Raw genomic sequence first — 15,366 nt, forward strand, 5'->3', positions numbered from 1 at the left:
TTTTTGTCATGCTCTGCACAGCGCAGCCCAATTCAGTCGTCCTAACCGCTAACCTTGTTCAAAGTAGAAACATAGAGTAGCTAACATGTTTTGACAGGGAATATTTAGATGACAGGGACAGCAGACTTGCAGGATAAGTTGGTATCGAGCCTCGTGGTTCTGAAACACGACTGGAGCTCCTTGTTGATATCATCCCGACATCAACCCAATCCTTGGTCGACTTCCCCGCGCCGCATAAACTTGACCCCTACAGCATCCAAACAACCGTCACACCAAACAACATGATTCGCTTCTAACTGCATATGGGTTGCGCCGTATTTCAGCTTCAATGGAACTCCATTTGTAGCTCCTCTTCAGAATGGGAGCGACCAGAGGAAAGATAGAGCGTGTTCAGTCATCTTCCACGACTCGGTCGAAGGAAGGGTCGACATGGCGAAGTGATGGTGAACCTGGAGCAACCACAAGAATTATGAATGGACGAGGCTGACATCATGTTAAAGAAAGCTTCTGCGATAAGCCAACCCTTTCGTTGGTACCATCAAACATCGCCGACAGCTCACATTGAGCATGGCCGACCCGGCACTGCAGAAGCATAAAAGACGTTCTATATAGGAGTCATCCCGGCAGCCGCAGCCTTTACCGTCCAACAAGACATCGCCAGCATGGGACTATCACTCAGCCAAGACGGTTCTCTTGTCACCCCGTGTGCTTGGCCTACCATCGTGCGAGACGCGATCCTATCTTTATGCCTGCCTTACCGTGTATCTCGAAACCCAGTTCAAGGCTAATACTTCCCACGGACCCTTCCCACCCTTTCTTTTCGTTTTTACTTCATCCTTGTTGCCCATCATGGCTGGAGATTGCTTTTTTCTCATCTGAAGTCTCCTCCCAGCAAACCAACCAACGGTTTACGCGTGCCTTATGACCAGTGTCATACCGTGTCACTCTTCCTCTTCGAGGGCTTTTCATCACATCATCAGTATAGTAATTATCTTTCACTCATTTGTTGAGCCTCGGTGGCCTCTACATTCGTTTCTGTTCATCCTAGCGTTCTTAATTTTTCATTTTTATCTACAAGAAAACAAGCAAGCACATTCTCCAAAATGGAAAGCATAATGGAGGGAACCACCCCCTCCACCTCAGCCCAAGGAGTTCTCCAAAACCAGCGCTCCTTCATCCAAGAACGTCGCGGTCGCCGCTCTCTAATTCATTGGCCCTTCCAATCGATAGCCACCGAAACCAGCAGCTTATTCTCCTTCACCCTCTTCGGTCGACCGCCGACGAGAGCCACGAAAGCGACTACGACAACCAGAACGGGGACCGTCTCATCTACTGGAGGCGGCGGCGGACCAGAGCGCCCTCCTTTTGCCCGCCGAGCCACTTGGGACCCAAGGCGGATACGGGAAAAAGACGTGGAATCGGTCGACCAGGACCTCATTCCCGACTATGTCATTAATTACCTACGCGGCGAGACTCCGGAGATGGTGGCGAGGAGGAAGAAGAATGAGGGGAAGCTGGGCGAGAGGGCGGTGGACATAATGCATCAGCATCGACCACATGAATCGAGGGCTGGCATTCTTGATGGACTTTCGGAGACGAGCAGCGAAAGGTTGGGATTTTGGGGGGAGGACGGAGGAGGGGCGGGCGAGGATGAGGAGAGGAGGCATATACTACCCGGAACAGGGTCACGTTGGAAGAGGTGGAGTGGTGCAGTGACTGGAGATGTTGGAAGCAGGAGGTGGAAGAGGTGGACCGCTGGGTGGAGGGCAGGCGTGGGATTAAACGCTTTGCTGGCAGGGATAATTCTGCTGGTAGGGGTCATTTGCTTGGTGATACTGGCGGCGTGGAAGGGGAAACATGCCTTTAAGGGGAAGGTCGTCATCTACAAAGGCCCATGCTCGACAACATCTGCGATCGATTTGGGTGTACACGCTGTCGTCAACATTTTGGGGGTGGTTCTGTTGGCTGGGGCCAACTATACTTTTCAAGTACTGAGCAGTCCTACGAGGGAGGAGGTTACGGCGGCACACGAGAGGAAGAAATGGTTGGATATTGGGATACCGTCGTTTCGAAATCTGCGATATATCGCAAAGAGAAGGAGTCTCCTGGCAGTTGTTATTCTTCTAGCGGCCATCTTCACGCAAGTAATGTATGTGCTCTTCCGAACTCATCACGGCTTTAATGAAATGCTAACCATATCCCAGTTCTAATTCTATAATCTTTATATCCGACCCCGCCCCAGCAAACCGAGTTACCAACGGCACCTTTCAATCAACCTGCCAACTTGACGTCTACGGCTTCCTCCTCGGAATCACCGTCCTCCTCAACCTCATCACCGTCGTCTCCCTTATCTCCGTTCTCATCTTCTTCAAGCGATCAACCTTCACCCCCCTTGCCACCCTAGGAGACACCATCACCTCCTTTCTCATCGATCCCGACCCCATCACCCAAGGCGCTTGCCTCCTTTCCAAAGACGACGTCAAGCAAGGGAACTGGGCCTCCGAAGCGAGCCAACCCAAGCACTGGGTGCCCAAACGACACTACTGGCTTCACGCCCCCTCTCTACCACGCTGGATCATCACGGGATTAGTATGGGTTATCTGCGCCGGAGCTACAGCAACTGCCCTGGCGCTTTCCATCATGCATGATGGAAACGGCCTTTCGCCGTTTGGGAATAACCCTTTAATCTTCCCAGACCGGGACTCTTACTCACCGGCGCCAAACCAACCGCTCATCTCCCTCAACCAACCAACAACCCTCCCAGCCTGGGCAGCCACGATTTTCTCCTCCCTTCCACACCTCCTCCTCTCAGCACTCTATCTCGCCATCAACCCGCTTCTAACGACTTATTTCCTCTCTCACGAATCCTCCTTATTCTATTCTAGCCACCACGGCCGCCATGGTCCCAATGCGCAACCGCAACCGCAACCGCTCCGCGTATCCTCTTCCGCCCTCGACATCGACCCCGACAGCTCACAAACGACTTCTCTCTACCTCACCCTTCCCCGACCCGTCTCTTGGTTTTTATTGGTCCTCTTTTCAGCCATGGGGTTTGTCACGAGTCAGAGTCTCGGGAGTTTACACACAGAACCATCATCCTCAGTGGCCACAGCAGCAGAGACAGTAGTAGGAAAAGAGGAGGAAGTAACAGCCCTCTTCACAAGCGGCGTAGCCTTGACTACCCTCCTCGCCCTCCTGGTTTTGCTTTTGGTATTTACTTTGGTGCTGGGGTTCAGGACTTCTTCTTCTTCTTCTCCCCCAAAGTCTTTTATGTCATCCTCCTCCTCCTCACCAGTTACTGCTATTCCTAGTGACAAACTCACGCCTGCATCGGGAGCAGCATCCGAGGGAGGAGGCAATGAGAACGCAAGGGCAGTTATAATCGGAAACCCAGTGGCTTTGCCGGGAGGGAGTTGTAGTGCTGTTATTAGCGCTCGATGTCATTTACTACCCCCTACCAGTAGTGACGAGAAGGGGAGGGGGAAGCGTAGGAGCGTGGGGTTTAGTGATCTTGTTGGTGGTGCTGGTGCTGTTGATACTACAGAGATTTGGAAGAGGCCGTTGGTGTGGGGGGTGGTTGACGGGGGAAAAGGAGGAGGAGCAGGCCAAAATAATGCCCCTGAAGAAGCAGCGGCGGGGGTGATCGGACATCGTGGGTTTACGGTGGCCGGGAGGGCGCGGATGGTTACGGAGGGGATGGTTTATGCTTGATATCATGATTTGATCAATTCTTCTTGGAGTTTTCTTGGTTTCTTGTTGTTATTGTTGTGGTCTTTTGCGTTTACGTTCACAGTATTTCTCAACACAACGTGTTTCTTTTGTTTGGTCAGATACCCACAACCCTCCCGAGACTGGACAATGGGGACTTGTTCAGCGGCCTACTAGTCCAAAACGGAACGAGAGATCATGTTCTTAATGTTATGACTATGGCCAAGTAATTCCAACTCACGATTTCATGAAGGCATCACCAATTAGTTACCCGGAAACAGGCTATGGAAAAGTTGACATGACATGATACGCAAGTCTTTATGAAATTTGGGTAACATTACCGTCAGGTTTGGTATCAGCACCGTATGATACCCTCCTTCTTTCCATAGGTGCTTTACTTATCCCAACTCAGCACAGTTCTACTGACTTTTTTCATACTTTCCAGTACCAGCAACACCACCCATCATTAGCACCGCTCCGTCTATGAACAAAATCAGGCGCACTATGGAAGCCTGCATGCATGCATGACAGTCCCATGAGTTCAAAGGACCCTGAGACAATATGGAGAGAGGTCAATATCCTGCAAGAAGAATCATGCCTGGACAGAAACCAGTTTATGACGCCCGTTGTGGACGGAGTACATGGCAAGGGCCACGCGAAGGATGGTGCTGTCAAGTTGACATGACATTCTTCATAGCTAAAAAGTGCTTCTAGATGCATAGGGGCCGAAACGGATGACATGAATGGGGTAACGAAAACACGCGGCAGCCAACGCCGAAGGAGCAGCCAAATCAATCACTGATCGATCGTGCCTCGTGGATGCCAGGATTCGGATATCTTCTTCGAAAGGACCCTCCAGAAAGACGATTCAGATGAGGTAACGGGCTGTCAATCAAAGTCCACACACATTTCCCGCCTTCGGCCGGTAGTTTGACTTCATATCATGCCATGTTCGCGGAGGCGGTATATTCCGGACACAGCTGACGAAGTGATGTGGAGGTTGAGGTTGAGACGTGGCGCCTCGCCCAGAAAACGATGGACCCCCTCTGCTCCCCCCATCTTGACAACGCCATTGGAGCGATGGTTCGTATTAGGAATGCGAGATCAGATCCTGTGTTCAGGGTCCTTGCAGATCTTCCACTCCGTGTCCGGTGGCCAGTTCCTCTAAGCTCCGTTGTCTTTCAAATAGAAATCTGAGATTCAAGGAAATGTTACCGTGGGGGCGATCTCAACCTAACGCACAGAAAACATGGTACTCTAGACTAGGTTCCCATGGTGATACAAGTTCCTCACTGGATCTAGCACGACCCTGCGTTGTTGAGCGAAGCACAAAGGCTGATAAAGCTTCCTGAGCCGCCATCTGTCTTGGAACATAGAAGACACTCTTACCGCTTTTGTTGGGAAATTGGGGGAACATTGGCTGTGCTATGTATATGGAGCGCAAAGCTTTGTGAGGGGCTCCCTTGAGTCGAAGGCTCGGAGTGATGGATAAATTGTCTCGAGCCGATGTTGGGTATGAAGCAAAATGAAGGAATGAAATCTACGTGCGAAACACACTGCGTTTCCGATGATCATGAAAACCAGATGCCATAGCCTGATTTACGGTTGTCAATCTATGTGTGAAAGCCGTCGGGGAAGTGGTTGGCCTCGCTGGAACTTCTTGCCATCTCAAAGCACACCATGGAGCGGCTCATCTGGCATGAGTTGATGAGTGGCTTAGCAGCTCTGGATACACTTTCCCGCAAATCCCAGGTGCAATCAGAGCGTAGATCAGACGTGATCAATATTGCTTTCGGTAGACGCATGCATATGGCAAGCGTTAGGAGAAGACCGAAGAACATCGGCGAGAATATGGGAAAGCCACGGAAGAAAAGAGTGAGACGTCGGATCGAGCCGAGCACATGGCCCCCCTGGCGATCAAGAGCCGCCCTTTCTGCCGTCTTTGCCAATCGTAGAGACCATGATGGGAAGATTGCAGATGACCACGATGAATATTACATTTCCATTGAGGCTTACAAGGTTGATGGCTCGAATGGATCAGCAAGCAGGGTCCTGTCATCGCTGTCTGGTGAGACATGACAGAACTTCTGCCATGTTTCTTGTTAACACTGGTTTGTTGGGGCCGAATATTTGAGTCAGTTGATCTGGATCGGATCCTGAACCGATCGCTCTCTTTGTTGACTCTGGCCTAGATCGAATAGCTAAGCGCACACACAGCTCGAACGTCATCAAGAACGCTTTTGCATAAAATCTTCAACGATCCTGGCCCAATGGGACAACGGGATGTTTAGAGCGAATGAAATATGGTATCTTTGTTATTCCGAGTGTATGATGAACATGGAAAAATGTCAGGCACGTGGTTGACGAAAGCGAAGCGGTGTAGCATAGCGCTCGCATCTGTCGCCGGTCAAAAGAACCCCCCAAGGTTTGTCAGTCTCAGTTTGTACGCGGTGTACGCCTTGATTGAATAGTAAAAAGCCCAATTATAAAGATGAACAGTATACCTTGAACCCGAACGCCCGACCGAGGATGGGTGAAATATTGCCTTTACCTCCAGTCTGAAGTGACTGCCCCTGATTCGTGAATGTCTCGGTCAAAGACTGGTCGAAAGTTGTGTCTTGGAGTGCCAGTTGACGGGGGCTCAGGTAGTTTCGGCCGGTCGATTGGAGAAGACATAGCTAGACACCCACGGCAGTCTAACTTCTTCGGCATGAATCTAGAAGGATTTGAGGAGATGGATAAGGGTTGCCGGCCGCAGCAGGTCGCAGCACGGCTGCAGCGGTTGAAACTAGTCCGGGGACGGGCTCGCCAGCCGCCGTGTGTAAAGTGTCATCCATCACCCATGGTCGTTCGCGGAGAGGAAGAGAGGAAGAGAGAAGGGATTAAGAAAAAGGGGATTGCATTTACCGCGGCGGCCCTGCAGGCCATCATGTGTGGTCTATCGTCGGTCGCCCTGCCCAACACTGACCTTACCTACCCTAATACGTCATAGCAGACTTTGTGATCCGTGGTTGCTTCATACGCGGAGAAAGTTTCAGAGTCGATCCTACCCTCCACTTCACATTAGAGTATCGTGATATATAGGTATGGCTACGAGCAAAGATGGAAGGCGCGTCGCCCCTGCCATGATACGATTGAATTATCGGCATTCCTGACATTGCTCGGGTTTTGTTTTGTCCCTGCAATCTCTTCAAGTTGGTCGAGTGTTGACAACGAGTACAACCGTCTCAACTCCACAAGCCATAGCCATTCACACCACAAAACATCATGGCAATTATCTGCTCATTCTGTCATCCCTATTGCCATGCCTGAACATAACGCCATTGTGGTATCAATGCTAGCACTGCTGGATGGTTGCTGGTGATAAGCGGGAGTGATGAGGGTGATAATGCACCTACCCGTCTGCCCAGACTCGAAAGGAGGGGTCCGCTTTTTACAGTGCTCTCTTGCCAGTCAGATTCCTTCTTTGCTTTGCTTTCGGTTAAACCTGGACCCCTCCCCAACGGGTACTTAGTTCTTTTTCTTTTTTTCTTTTTTTCTTTCCCTTTTTTTTTTTTTTTTTTTTTTTTTCCTTCTCTTCCAGGCCATGACCATTTGGCTGGGCAGGTCTTCAATCCAGGTGTCTCTTCGTTGATGATTACGTGTTAACTCACTTCCAGGCTTGTTTCCATTCCCAAGTCACCACCTATCACCACTCAGAGCTAATGTTTACCGGTGCCGGCGCCGGCTCCCGATCCTTCGGTGTCACTGCCCTCTCACGTCAGACAATGGGGTCGAGATCCCGAGTGGACGCATACAAACCGGACAAGTTTACTGGCTCTCGTCAACCCTCGATGCCGGGCCGGTGCAAGTCACAGTGGGCTACGAGCAGGCATGCAAGCTGAGGTGTGTTTGTCGCCTTACCATATGCCAGGTGCCCTCCTCCCGTCCCGTCTGTCCCGCTCATCCCACCTGTCACGCCTATGGGCAGCCGAAGACGAACAGGTGGCCAAAGACATCCAGTCCATTTATCGCTCCCGCACATCCCGCCATCCCTCGATCGGCAACTGGCTGCGGTGGTGTATTGCGAATGGAGTACCTGCATCCATCCCATTGTTTGTTCTCGGCAGGTGGGGGTATTTCATTGGAAGACTCAGGAGGTCAGGTTGCAGCGAGTCCAAGAGCCTCACTCGGCTCCACTAGCCCATCGTCCATCTACTTGCCCACTTGCCTTATCAGGCTTGTGCTCTTGTTACAATGTGCAACGCCTTTTCTAACCTTACCCTTTCTTCATCGGCTCCTCTTGACGGGGAGGCAGATCAATCAGCAAAGCATATTCTTCACAAGGTTGATGATGATTGTTAGCGTTATATCCTCGTTCCACATAAGATCCAAAAGGGATATTGGGGGCGGCGACTATCTTGTCGACTACTTTATATTCATCGTTTACTAGTTGTGGGTAAGATTGGGGGATAGAACAGCTAAGACGATCGGCTACTATACCGACAATTCTCGTGGACGACGGCACTGGGAACATTGATGTTCTGCCCTGCTTAGCAGGCATTTTCGAGTCTCAAGTACAGCGGGTGTCCACAAATTGTCCCTGGACCCCCTCCTTTCCTCTTCAATATCGCGGATAAGGGTCCGGAAGCTTTCCTAGGGGGCTCCAAGGATGTGTTGTCAAGCGATACTCACATTTTCTCATCGCATCTCTTCCTCGCCATGCAGCCAGGCGACATACAGCACAGTATCCTCCTTCATTCTTCATCCTGCGCAGGGCAGCCACAGCTCGGTGGGAAGCCAACCGTTGTGCGAGTCTGGGGAAAGTTACATTGTCAAGGATGGGTTGTACTCTGGTACATCGCACGTCGATACTTGGTGTGTACATCAAACACTGTGCTGTGTTCCACGGTGCGTGCTCTTGTTTCTCAATCCTTCTCGTGTTTTAAGCGTTACAAAGGAGGCCAAGGTACCAAGACAGCGCAAACAGCTGAGGAGAGTACAACGGGATGGATCGTGGATCTCGACGAGGACGGAGGCCGGCATTAGGTAAGAAAGGTAAAATTGGTATGTAGCACAAGCTGAATGCAATTTATTTGTTGGCCAAAACACATGTCACACTACGCAGTTCCTTACTTGATTCCTTTTAGCAATGTACACTCGTGAGTTTCTGGGTACCTTTGATGTAAACTGCTTCCAGTGACCCTCTTATTTCACATTTTCTGGAAACTGGATGTCCAAGTTGAAATGGTAGAGCACGATGGAAAGTCGAAATACTGTGTATTCTACGAGAAAACTGACCTCCGATGTTTTCTACTAACCAACCTTTGGCGACCATACGCTTGATATAGAAAGTACCTACCAAAGCACCCACCACAAACCAAAATTACATAGTTAGTAGAACACAGTACACGCGGCAGCCAACCTTAATGCTGTGTGCCCGTTGATCACAACGCACGCAGTGGTGTACGGTACGCACAGCACGTAAGCCGACCTCAACAACGCATGTCTACCTGACCTGCCTTGATCCAAAACTAGGCTGATCCAACGGGCCAAGAAAAAGAAGGGTTTAGGTTGCTGACTTGGGCTTTATGATGAGTGAGTCAGTACCAGGTCTTATTAGACTGAAAGTAGGTAGGTAACAAAACACAGAACTCGTAATTATACACATGAATGGATACAACAGAACGGAGGTTAGAGAGGTATCAATATTGTTCACAATCTGTTCCATATTACAATGATTCTCGAATATTCCTACTTCCTCTAGCTGTAATCTACAGTTGATACATATAGGCAAGGTGGAATATCTAAGCCACATAGTGGGAAAGCACGACAGGCTCTTCACCACCCCTTGCTCGCCCACTTCTCACGTTTCCACGAACGTTGTGAATGATGTGTTGTCACCTCGACAAGGCCCCCTAGCTTCCATGTTTTCTTCTTCTTCTTGTTCTTCTTCTTCTGATCCCTGACGTGGGTCTCCCGAACGATCGCCTTTGATCCCATCTGTCTGTTTTCATACGTCGTAATCATACGTAACTCGGTGTGAGGACGAAGAACGACAGATTAACAACCTGACAATACATCCTTACCTACCTCAATCGACCAAGATGAAGTTGAACATTGAAAGCGCAAGAGAATGTCGAGCAAGTTAACGGTAACATACTTATGTAATGTACCGGCCAGATCCAGATGATACCTAGTTGAACGATGGCATGAAGTAAAGGCAAGATGACAATCTGCCGAGTTAGTCGATTGAATACCTACTCAACAGTCAACATTCAACCTCCACCGTAAGTGTAATTGATACGCGCCACCAGAACGCCCACCACCCCTCCTCCGTTCCCGGGGACAGCTAGGTAACGAGCCGATTTCCTTGCCTTCTCTACGCGGGCCGTAAAAGCGCATCCTACATCTTTGTCTTCACTTGTTACTACCTATGTAGATGAATGGATACGCACGGAAAGGTCGAGATAAAAATGGGGCTACATGGTTGTTGTGTACCTTACGGCGGTTGTCACCTCTGTTTGAACACTGGGGGGTTTGTTATATCACTCGCTCGCCCCCTTCACTCGGTCTTCCCAATATATTATAACATATCAACAAACTTGAACTCTGAAAATTTTTTTCTTTTTTTTTTTTTTAAAAAAAAAAAACCAACTCAAATCTTTACATTCCATCGGTCCCTGTGCTGGGTTCCCTTGGCCCCACCTAGTCTTCGGCTCCATGTCCCGGGCTTAATACGTCGAGGTAGTAGGTTGACTTAATCGAAAGGATCGGAAACGTAGTCAATCGATCCCGTTTGATTAACACCTACGTTACTTCATCACTTCATCTTCCCTCGTGGCTCCAAGTTTTGTGACCCCTTGTTGTTTCTAGAATTCCAGGCTCTATAGACATGTGGAGACGTTTACACACTACCTACCGCACGTCGACAAAGAGATCTTATAGATAGTAAGCAAGCAAGCAACGTACCTACGTTTTGGAACGTCATGTGTTCACCTAGCGGTAGCCTTGTAGACATTTTTATTAGTCGACTTGCGATTTTCTTTTGTATTAGTTCAAGAGAAAAATGGATATTGTGCGACACTCGAATGTGAACGACGAAAAAAGGGTAACACTAACAGCTAGGCTAGCTCAAACCATCACTCAAAAGCTTTTCATCTTCTTCTTTTCCTTCTCAGGATCAGTTCATGTTATCTTATTTATCCTACTGTCCACTGTTCAACAGACATGTATTTTAGGTTAGGTAGGTACCTACCTAGCTGGTAGCTAGTACACACTCGGATGTGACACCCACCTCCCTCCTCCATGACCCTTCATGTCCATTGAACCAGCCTAGCCGCGATATAATCCAGGGATGTATAGTAGAAACCTATATTATCTTTTGTCATACTCTGTCTGTTATTCCACGCCCAGCCTATGCTTTACATACGCCTTACAAGCCTTGCAAGCCTCGTTATGACCGTGACTCGTCCCGCCCGTATCGTGTTTATTATAGACAAAGCGTGCTTGTTTCGTTTGTCAAGGGCGCCCGATAAATCTTCCACGCGTAACTCTTTCTGTCTTTTTACCAAAAAACTTTAAGAATCCAAAAAAAAAATCGCTTCACTTCCTCATATTCTTCCCTGGATATGCCATATCATCTGATCGCTGATCGCGCTTCGGCATTGTTAGGCTGGTTACGGGTCGTGTTCCTGTGCTTAACTAGTGGGTGCTGCGTGTTGAAACCTGCACAAGTAGGTGAGCAAATAAAGACCCAATCGACACCACGACACCTACAGGCAGAAAAAACAATACTGTGACCGTACGCGTACTGGCAAAGACGCACTCTGATCAGAATTCGGGGAAAACGTATTCGATATACGAAGAAATTCAGCTAGATCGTTGGTGACCGCTTTTTCTCATAGGGTCAAGTAAGGAAATCGTGTGAAAGAAAATGATAGGCAATGGAACGCCATACTAGACACCATGAACTCTCGGGTTTACTCTACCAGAATAGCGGGACAGATTAAAGCTGTAGATGTGGGTATGTAGATAATGTAACGAGAAAATAAGCCGCCTCAGCCTTGTTGGCTTTCTAGCAGCTCCTCTCATTCATCATGAATTCGCGTAAAACAAAATCGGTCCTATATACCGGTTCTGGAAAACAGCGGTTGAAAGGGGTATAAAGTATGTACATGTTTTTTCAAGATGTGAAATAAACAAGGGCTTTTGCGTTGATTCATGAACAAACCCACAGATCCCCTCATATGCCCGGACCTTTGCCTTCTTTGTGCTGCGCCTAGAACCGCAACCAGACCAAGCCCAGAACCCCAAAACCAGACCCCCGGGTATAAAAGACAACATAGAACCAAGGTAAAGAAGGCTTGCTAAAACAGATTGGAATATAATCGCGACTCGAATGCGTCTGTACTGTCTGCGCGCTGCGAAAAAAGAAAGGGGCAATTCGAAGAAAAAGAAAAAAAAAAAGCTTTACTATGGTCAGCATACATGATGCCGCTGGCTGCAATCGAAATTGTCAGGACCCGAGGTGGAATGCCCGCGATAATCGTCTTTCGCTGTCGGATAGTAAATCTAGTTTCGATCGTCGGTGGGTTTAGGTCGAATAGATCGTTGCTCCAATTGTCGTTTGCGCTCAAGTTTGGCATAGTGTAAACCGCAGGCATTGCAAAGAGTTCTCGCGCCGTCTGGACCGCGCCTCCATTCGGGAGTATCGATCCTATTGCAGCTATGGCACCGTCCAGGAGGAGCCGCACGCTGTATCACAGAAATGTGTCAGCTTCAGGCTCATTTCCATCTCTTTGCACCAGGCTCCAAAGTTGGGACAAAACAACTTACGCCGCGCCTTTTCTTCACTTCGTTAAAAGACGAATGCTTTCCTATGCCGTCACCATACATGGAGACATCGTCGTCCTCGGCTCCGGACTTGCGTCCACCATTTTCTCGAGACCGTTCCGAATTGATCTGGGCAATGAGGTGTCGGAGGTTCTTCAAGTTCTCGACCGCGACAACTGCGCTGTCAATGACGACAGAGATTTCACTTTCGGTTGGTAGCCTTGATGGAAGCGGCTGTCCTTGCTGTTCCCGGGCCGCGGCACCATAGCCTTCAGCAAAATGATAAACGGTGCGCCCAGCGTGCGCTATCTGCTTATTCTTCATTATTAGACGTGGAAAAATGAGCGAGGCGACTACAGTTCCACACTTACCATGTACATCATCTCCCCATAAGACGACCAGTCCGGCAGAGACCTTTCTGAGGCAGCCTTGTATTCGCTACTTCTAGCATGACCATGCCCATATTCTTGCTCCTCTGGGTACATAGGCGGTCGGTGCTGCGAGTCGTATGGTGAGGGCAGTCCGGGTCCACTATGCCTGGGGGAAACAGGGTAAGCCGACAGCGGTAGTTGGCCAGGAGGTAGACGTCCCGTTTGCGCATAATGGGGCCCCGCTGGATGTCCTGGAGGATGGTGAGGATATCCGGCACTCAATGGGGATGCCTCGGCATGCCTTTGGTCAACCTCCATCTGTTCAAGCTTCACTGGCGGCGAGGGGTGCTGATGATGTGTTGGAAATGTATTCAGCGGGGGAGGCGGAGGCGGCCTGCTAGACAATTGAGGTCTTGCGGGGTCAGAGAAGGCGGGTAGAGGATCAGGGCGGGGGAAGCCCGAGCTTGGATGCAATGCCCTCGGCGAAGGATGCTTGTCTACATCGTAACTTCGGGGCGGACCAGATGGTGCAAACGGCGAAGGGAGGCTCTGGGTAGGCGGCAGTGAGGTTGGAGCATGTGGAGGGTAGGAGGTCGGCTTGGTACCCGAGATGACTTCTGAAATGGAAGGAAGCGACTGTCGATGAGGGTTCTCCGACTCGTCGGACGTCCGCCGGGAATCGACTGGCGAAATCATGCCGGGAATGCTTGCGGAGGACGAGGGGTGGTAGCCGTTGTGGGAAAATGAGTGCGAGTGGTATTGGGAGCTCGGGTTAATCAAGGTTGCCGTCGCCATGGCTGTGCCTCCTCTGCTGCTTCTGTTGTTGTATGGTCGTGCTGGATCAAAGTGTTCACGAGTGGTGGTGGCAGTTGGGATCCCGCTACAAGAAGACAAAATGTTAACCCAGTTGCTCGACGATGCAGGAGAAAAACTCGACCCGGATTGACCTGAGAGGCGCACCTTTGCCTGGCAGCAGAATCGCCCGCTTCCATAGCGGGTCTTAAAAGGATAAATGGCGTCGTAACCCAAGCAGAGCACCCCTAGCTCAAACTAGCATCTGACTCGAAGAGGCCAGGATAGACGGGATGAAGAGACGCAGCAGCTCGATGGGCGGGCGTAAAGGGCGGGACGGACCGGAGAGAGGGTCCGTTGGTGTCGCTTGCGGGTACACACTCTATAAGGGCACAGGACCTAGCAGACAGGAGTATCTATCTACTGGCATCCGGTGCGGCGTCGGTGCGAGTTGGTCGTGCAGTGTGGAGTGTGATGGTGAAGAGTTGAGAAAAGACAAGAAGCTGCTGAATGGACGTAGAGGTGGTGGTGGTGGCTGCCAGCCCAAACAGAGAGAGGTGCACAGGCCCGGAGTCGCAATGGTGGTGGTGGTGGTGGTGGATATCCAGTCTGGGCCACACTTCAGGTTGTGGGAGATCTGAGATCTGAGTGGGATCGAGATGGAGTTGGGTGACGAGTGGATAAGAGAGGCCACACGCCTTCGGTCCGGTCAGGTAACAAGTCTCTTTGTTCTGCTTCCGTCTCTTGTAGGCATTTGCGGGAGGCGATGCAAAGTCGGAAAACCCACCCGGGCTGACGGGATGTCTGTCGAGATTGCAGATGGGATGGGACAAGATGAGGGAAGGGGGGGAGGATTCGGGTTTTTGTCAGTTGTATATTTCCGGACCAGAAGTGACAGCCTGAGTCGTCAGATGTTGGAACCCAAGGGGACGGATGGACATGCAGGTAAGGTGGTGGCGAGCGAACGAGATGTTCTTGTCTTTTTGTGACTTTTTAGGACGGTAGCCGCATGGAGGGAGGCCGGGAAGGGGGGGGTCCAGGGGAATGGGGGACGGGCTGGGTGCCAAGTGGAACGGGGGACTGGGGGATGGGGGGGATGAACTTCCTTGGGAGCGATGGGGCAGGGGGGTGTGTGCGCAGAGCAAAAAGTGGAAGGTGGGCACCAGCAGCTCCCCAGCCGGGTTTGAAGGTTCCTGTTTGGAGGGAGACACCAATGTGCACCACAGGTCCGGGTGCAAGTGGACCTGATTCCGAGGCGCTTATCCGGACTATAAGAGATCACGTATCTTTCCCACGCCCAGCTTGAAACCCCAAGTCCCAATACTTTTGCAAACCCTTCTTCCAACCTGCTGCATCAACCTCATTACAACCCGATATAGAGATAATACGAGCATAATAACCCCTTTCGGGCGCGCTGATTCTACTGGCTCAATCAGTTTCTCAATTCAATAACTTGTTGTATAGGTCATAATAACAGCGTCGAAACATTGAGTGACTTTGTGGCTAGCGCCAAGAGCTACAACTTGCGTGAGAGGCTACGTATTTTTTGGGACTCCCGATACCCGATGCCCCTGATTTAGGTGCCCTGCCCTACGCTATTTGATGCTATTCGCTGCGGATGCACTGGATTCAGCACTCGACTTGCTAGGTAGGTACCTACCTTGGCTGAGTCTGGGATTGC

General features: G+C 50.3%; 4 protein-coding genes across 4 annotated transcripts; 3 read left to right on the top strand and 1 right to left on the bottom strand.

The window, feature by feature from the left end:
• Nucleotides 1-1,103: 1,103 nt before the first annotated feature.
• Nucleotides 1,104-3,964, top strand: NEUTE1DRAFT_76548 (uncharacterized protein; the record flags this gene model as incomplete). The annotated part of the gene is made up of 2 exons (XM_009849797.1): nt 1,104-2,149; nt 2,205-3,964. The coding sequence occupies 2 exons, from the start codon at nt 1,104-1,106 to the stop codon at nt 3,709-3,711; spliced, it is 2,553 nt and encodes an 850-aa protein (XP_009848099.1).
• Nucleotides 3,965-5,388: 1,424 nt separating this feature from the next.
• On the top strand, nt 5,389-5,956 carry NEUTE1DRAFT_107500 (uncharacterized protein; the record flags this gene model as incomplete). Its single annotated transcript, XM_009849798.1, has 2 exons — nt 5,389-5,776; nt 5,910-5,956. The coding sequence occupies 2 exons, from the start codon at nt 5,389-5,391 to the stop codon at nt 5,954-5,956; spliced, it is 435 nt and encodes a 144-aa protein (XP_009848100.1).
• Nucleotides 5,957-7,294: 1,338 nt separating this feature from the next.
• On the top strand, nt 7,295-7,592 carry NEUTE1DRAFT_34661 (uncharacterized protein; the record flags this gene model as incomplete). The annotated part of the gene is made up of 2 exons (XM_009848764.1): nt 7,295-7,327; nt 7,368-7,592. 2 exons carry the CDS (start codon nt 7,295-7,297, stop codon nt 7,590-7,592), a joined length of 258 nt encoding a protein of 85 aa, XP_009847066.1.
• A 4,514-nt stretch (nt 7,593-12,106) lies between these two features.
• On the bottom strand, nt 12,107-14,148 carry NEUTE1DRAFT_127702 (uncharacterized protein; the record flags this gene model as incomplete). The annotated part of the gene is made up of 4 exons (XM_009849799.1): nt 12,107-12,444; nt 12,526-12,831; nt 12,894-13,773; nt 13,854-14,148. 4 exons carry the CDS (start codon nt 13,883-13,885, stop codon nt 12,262-12,264), a joined length of 1,401 nt encoding a protein of 466 aa, XP_009848101.1.
• Nucleotides 14,149-15,366: the final 1,218 nt, after the last annotated feature.

Source organism: Neurospora tetrasperma (genome assembly GCF_000213175.1).
Source record: "Neurospora tetrasperma FGSC 2508 unplaced genomic scaffold NEUTE1scaffold_1, whole genome shotgun sequence".
Taxonomy (NCBI): domain Eukaryota; kingdom Fungi; phylum Ascomycota; class Sordariomycetes; order Sordariales; family Sordariaceae; genus Neurospora; species Neurospora tetrasperma.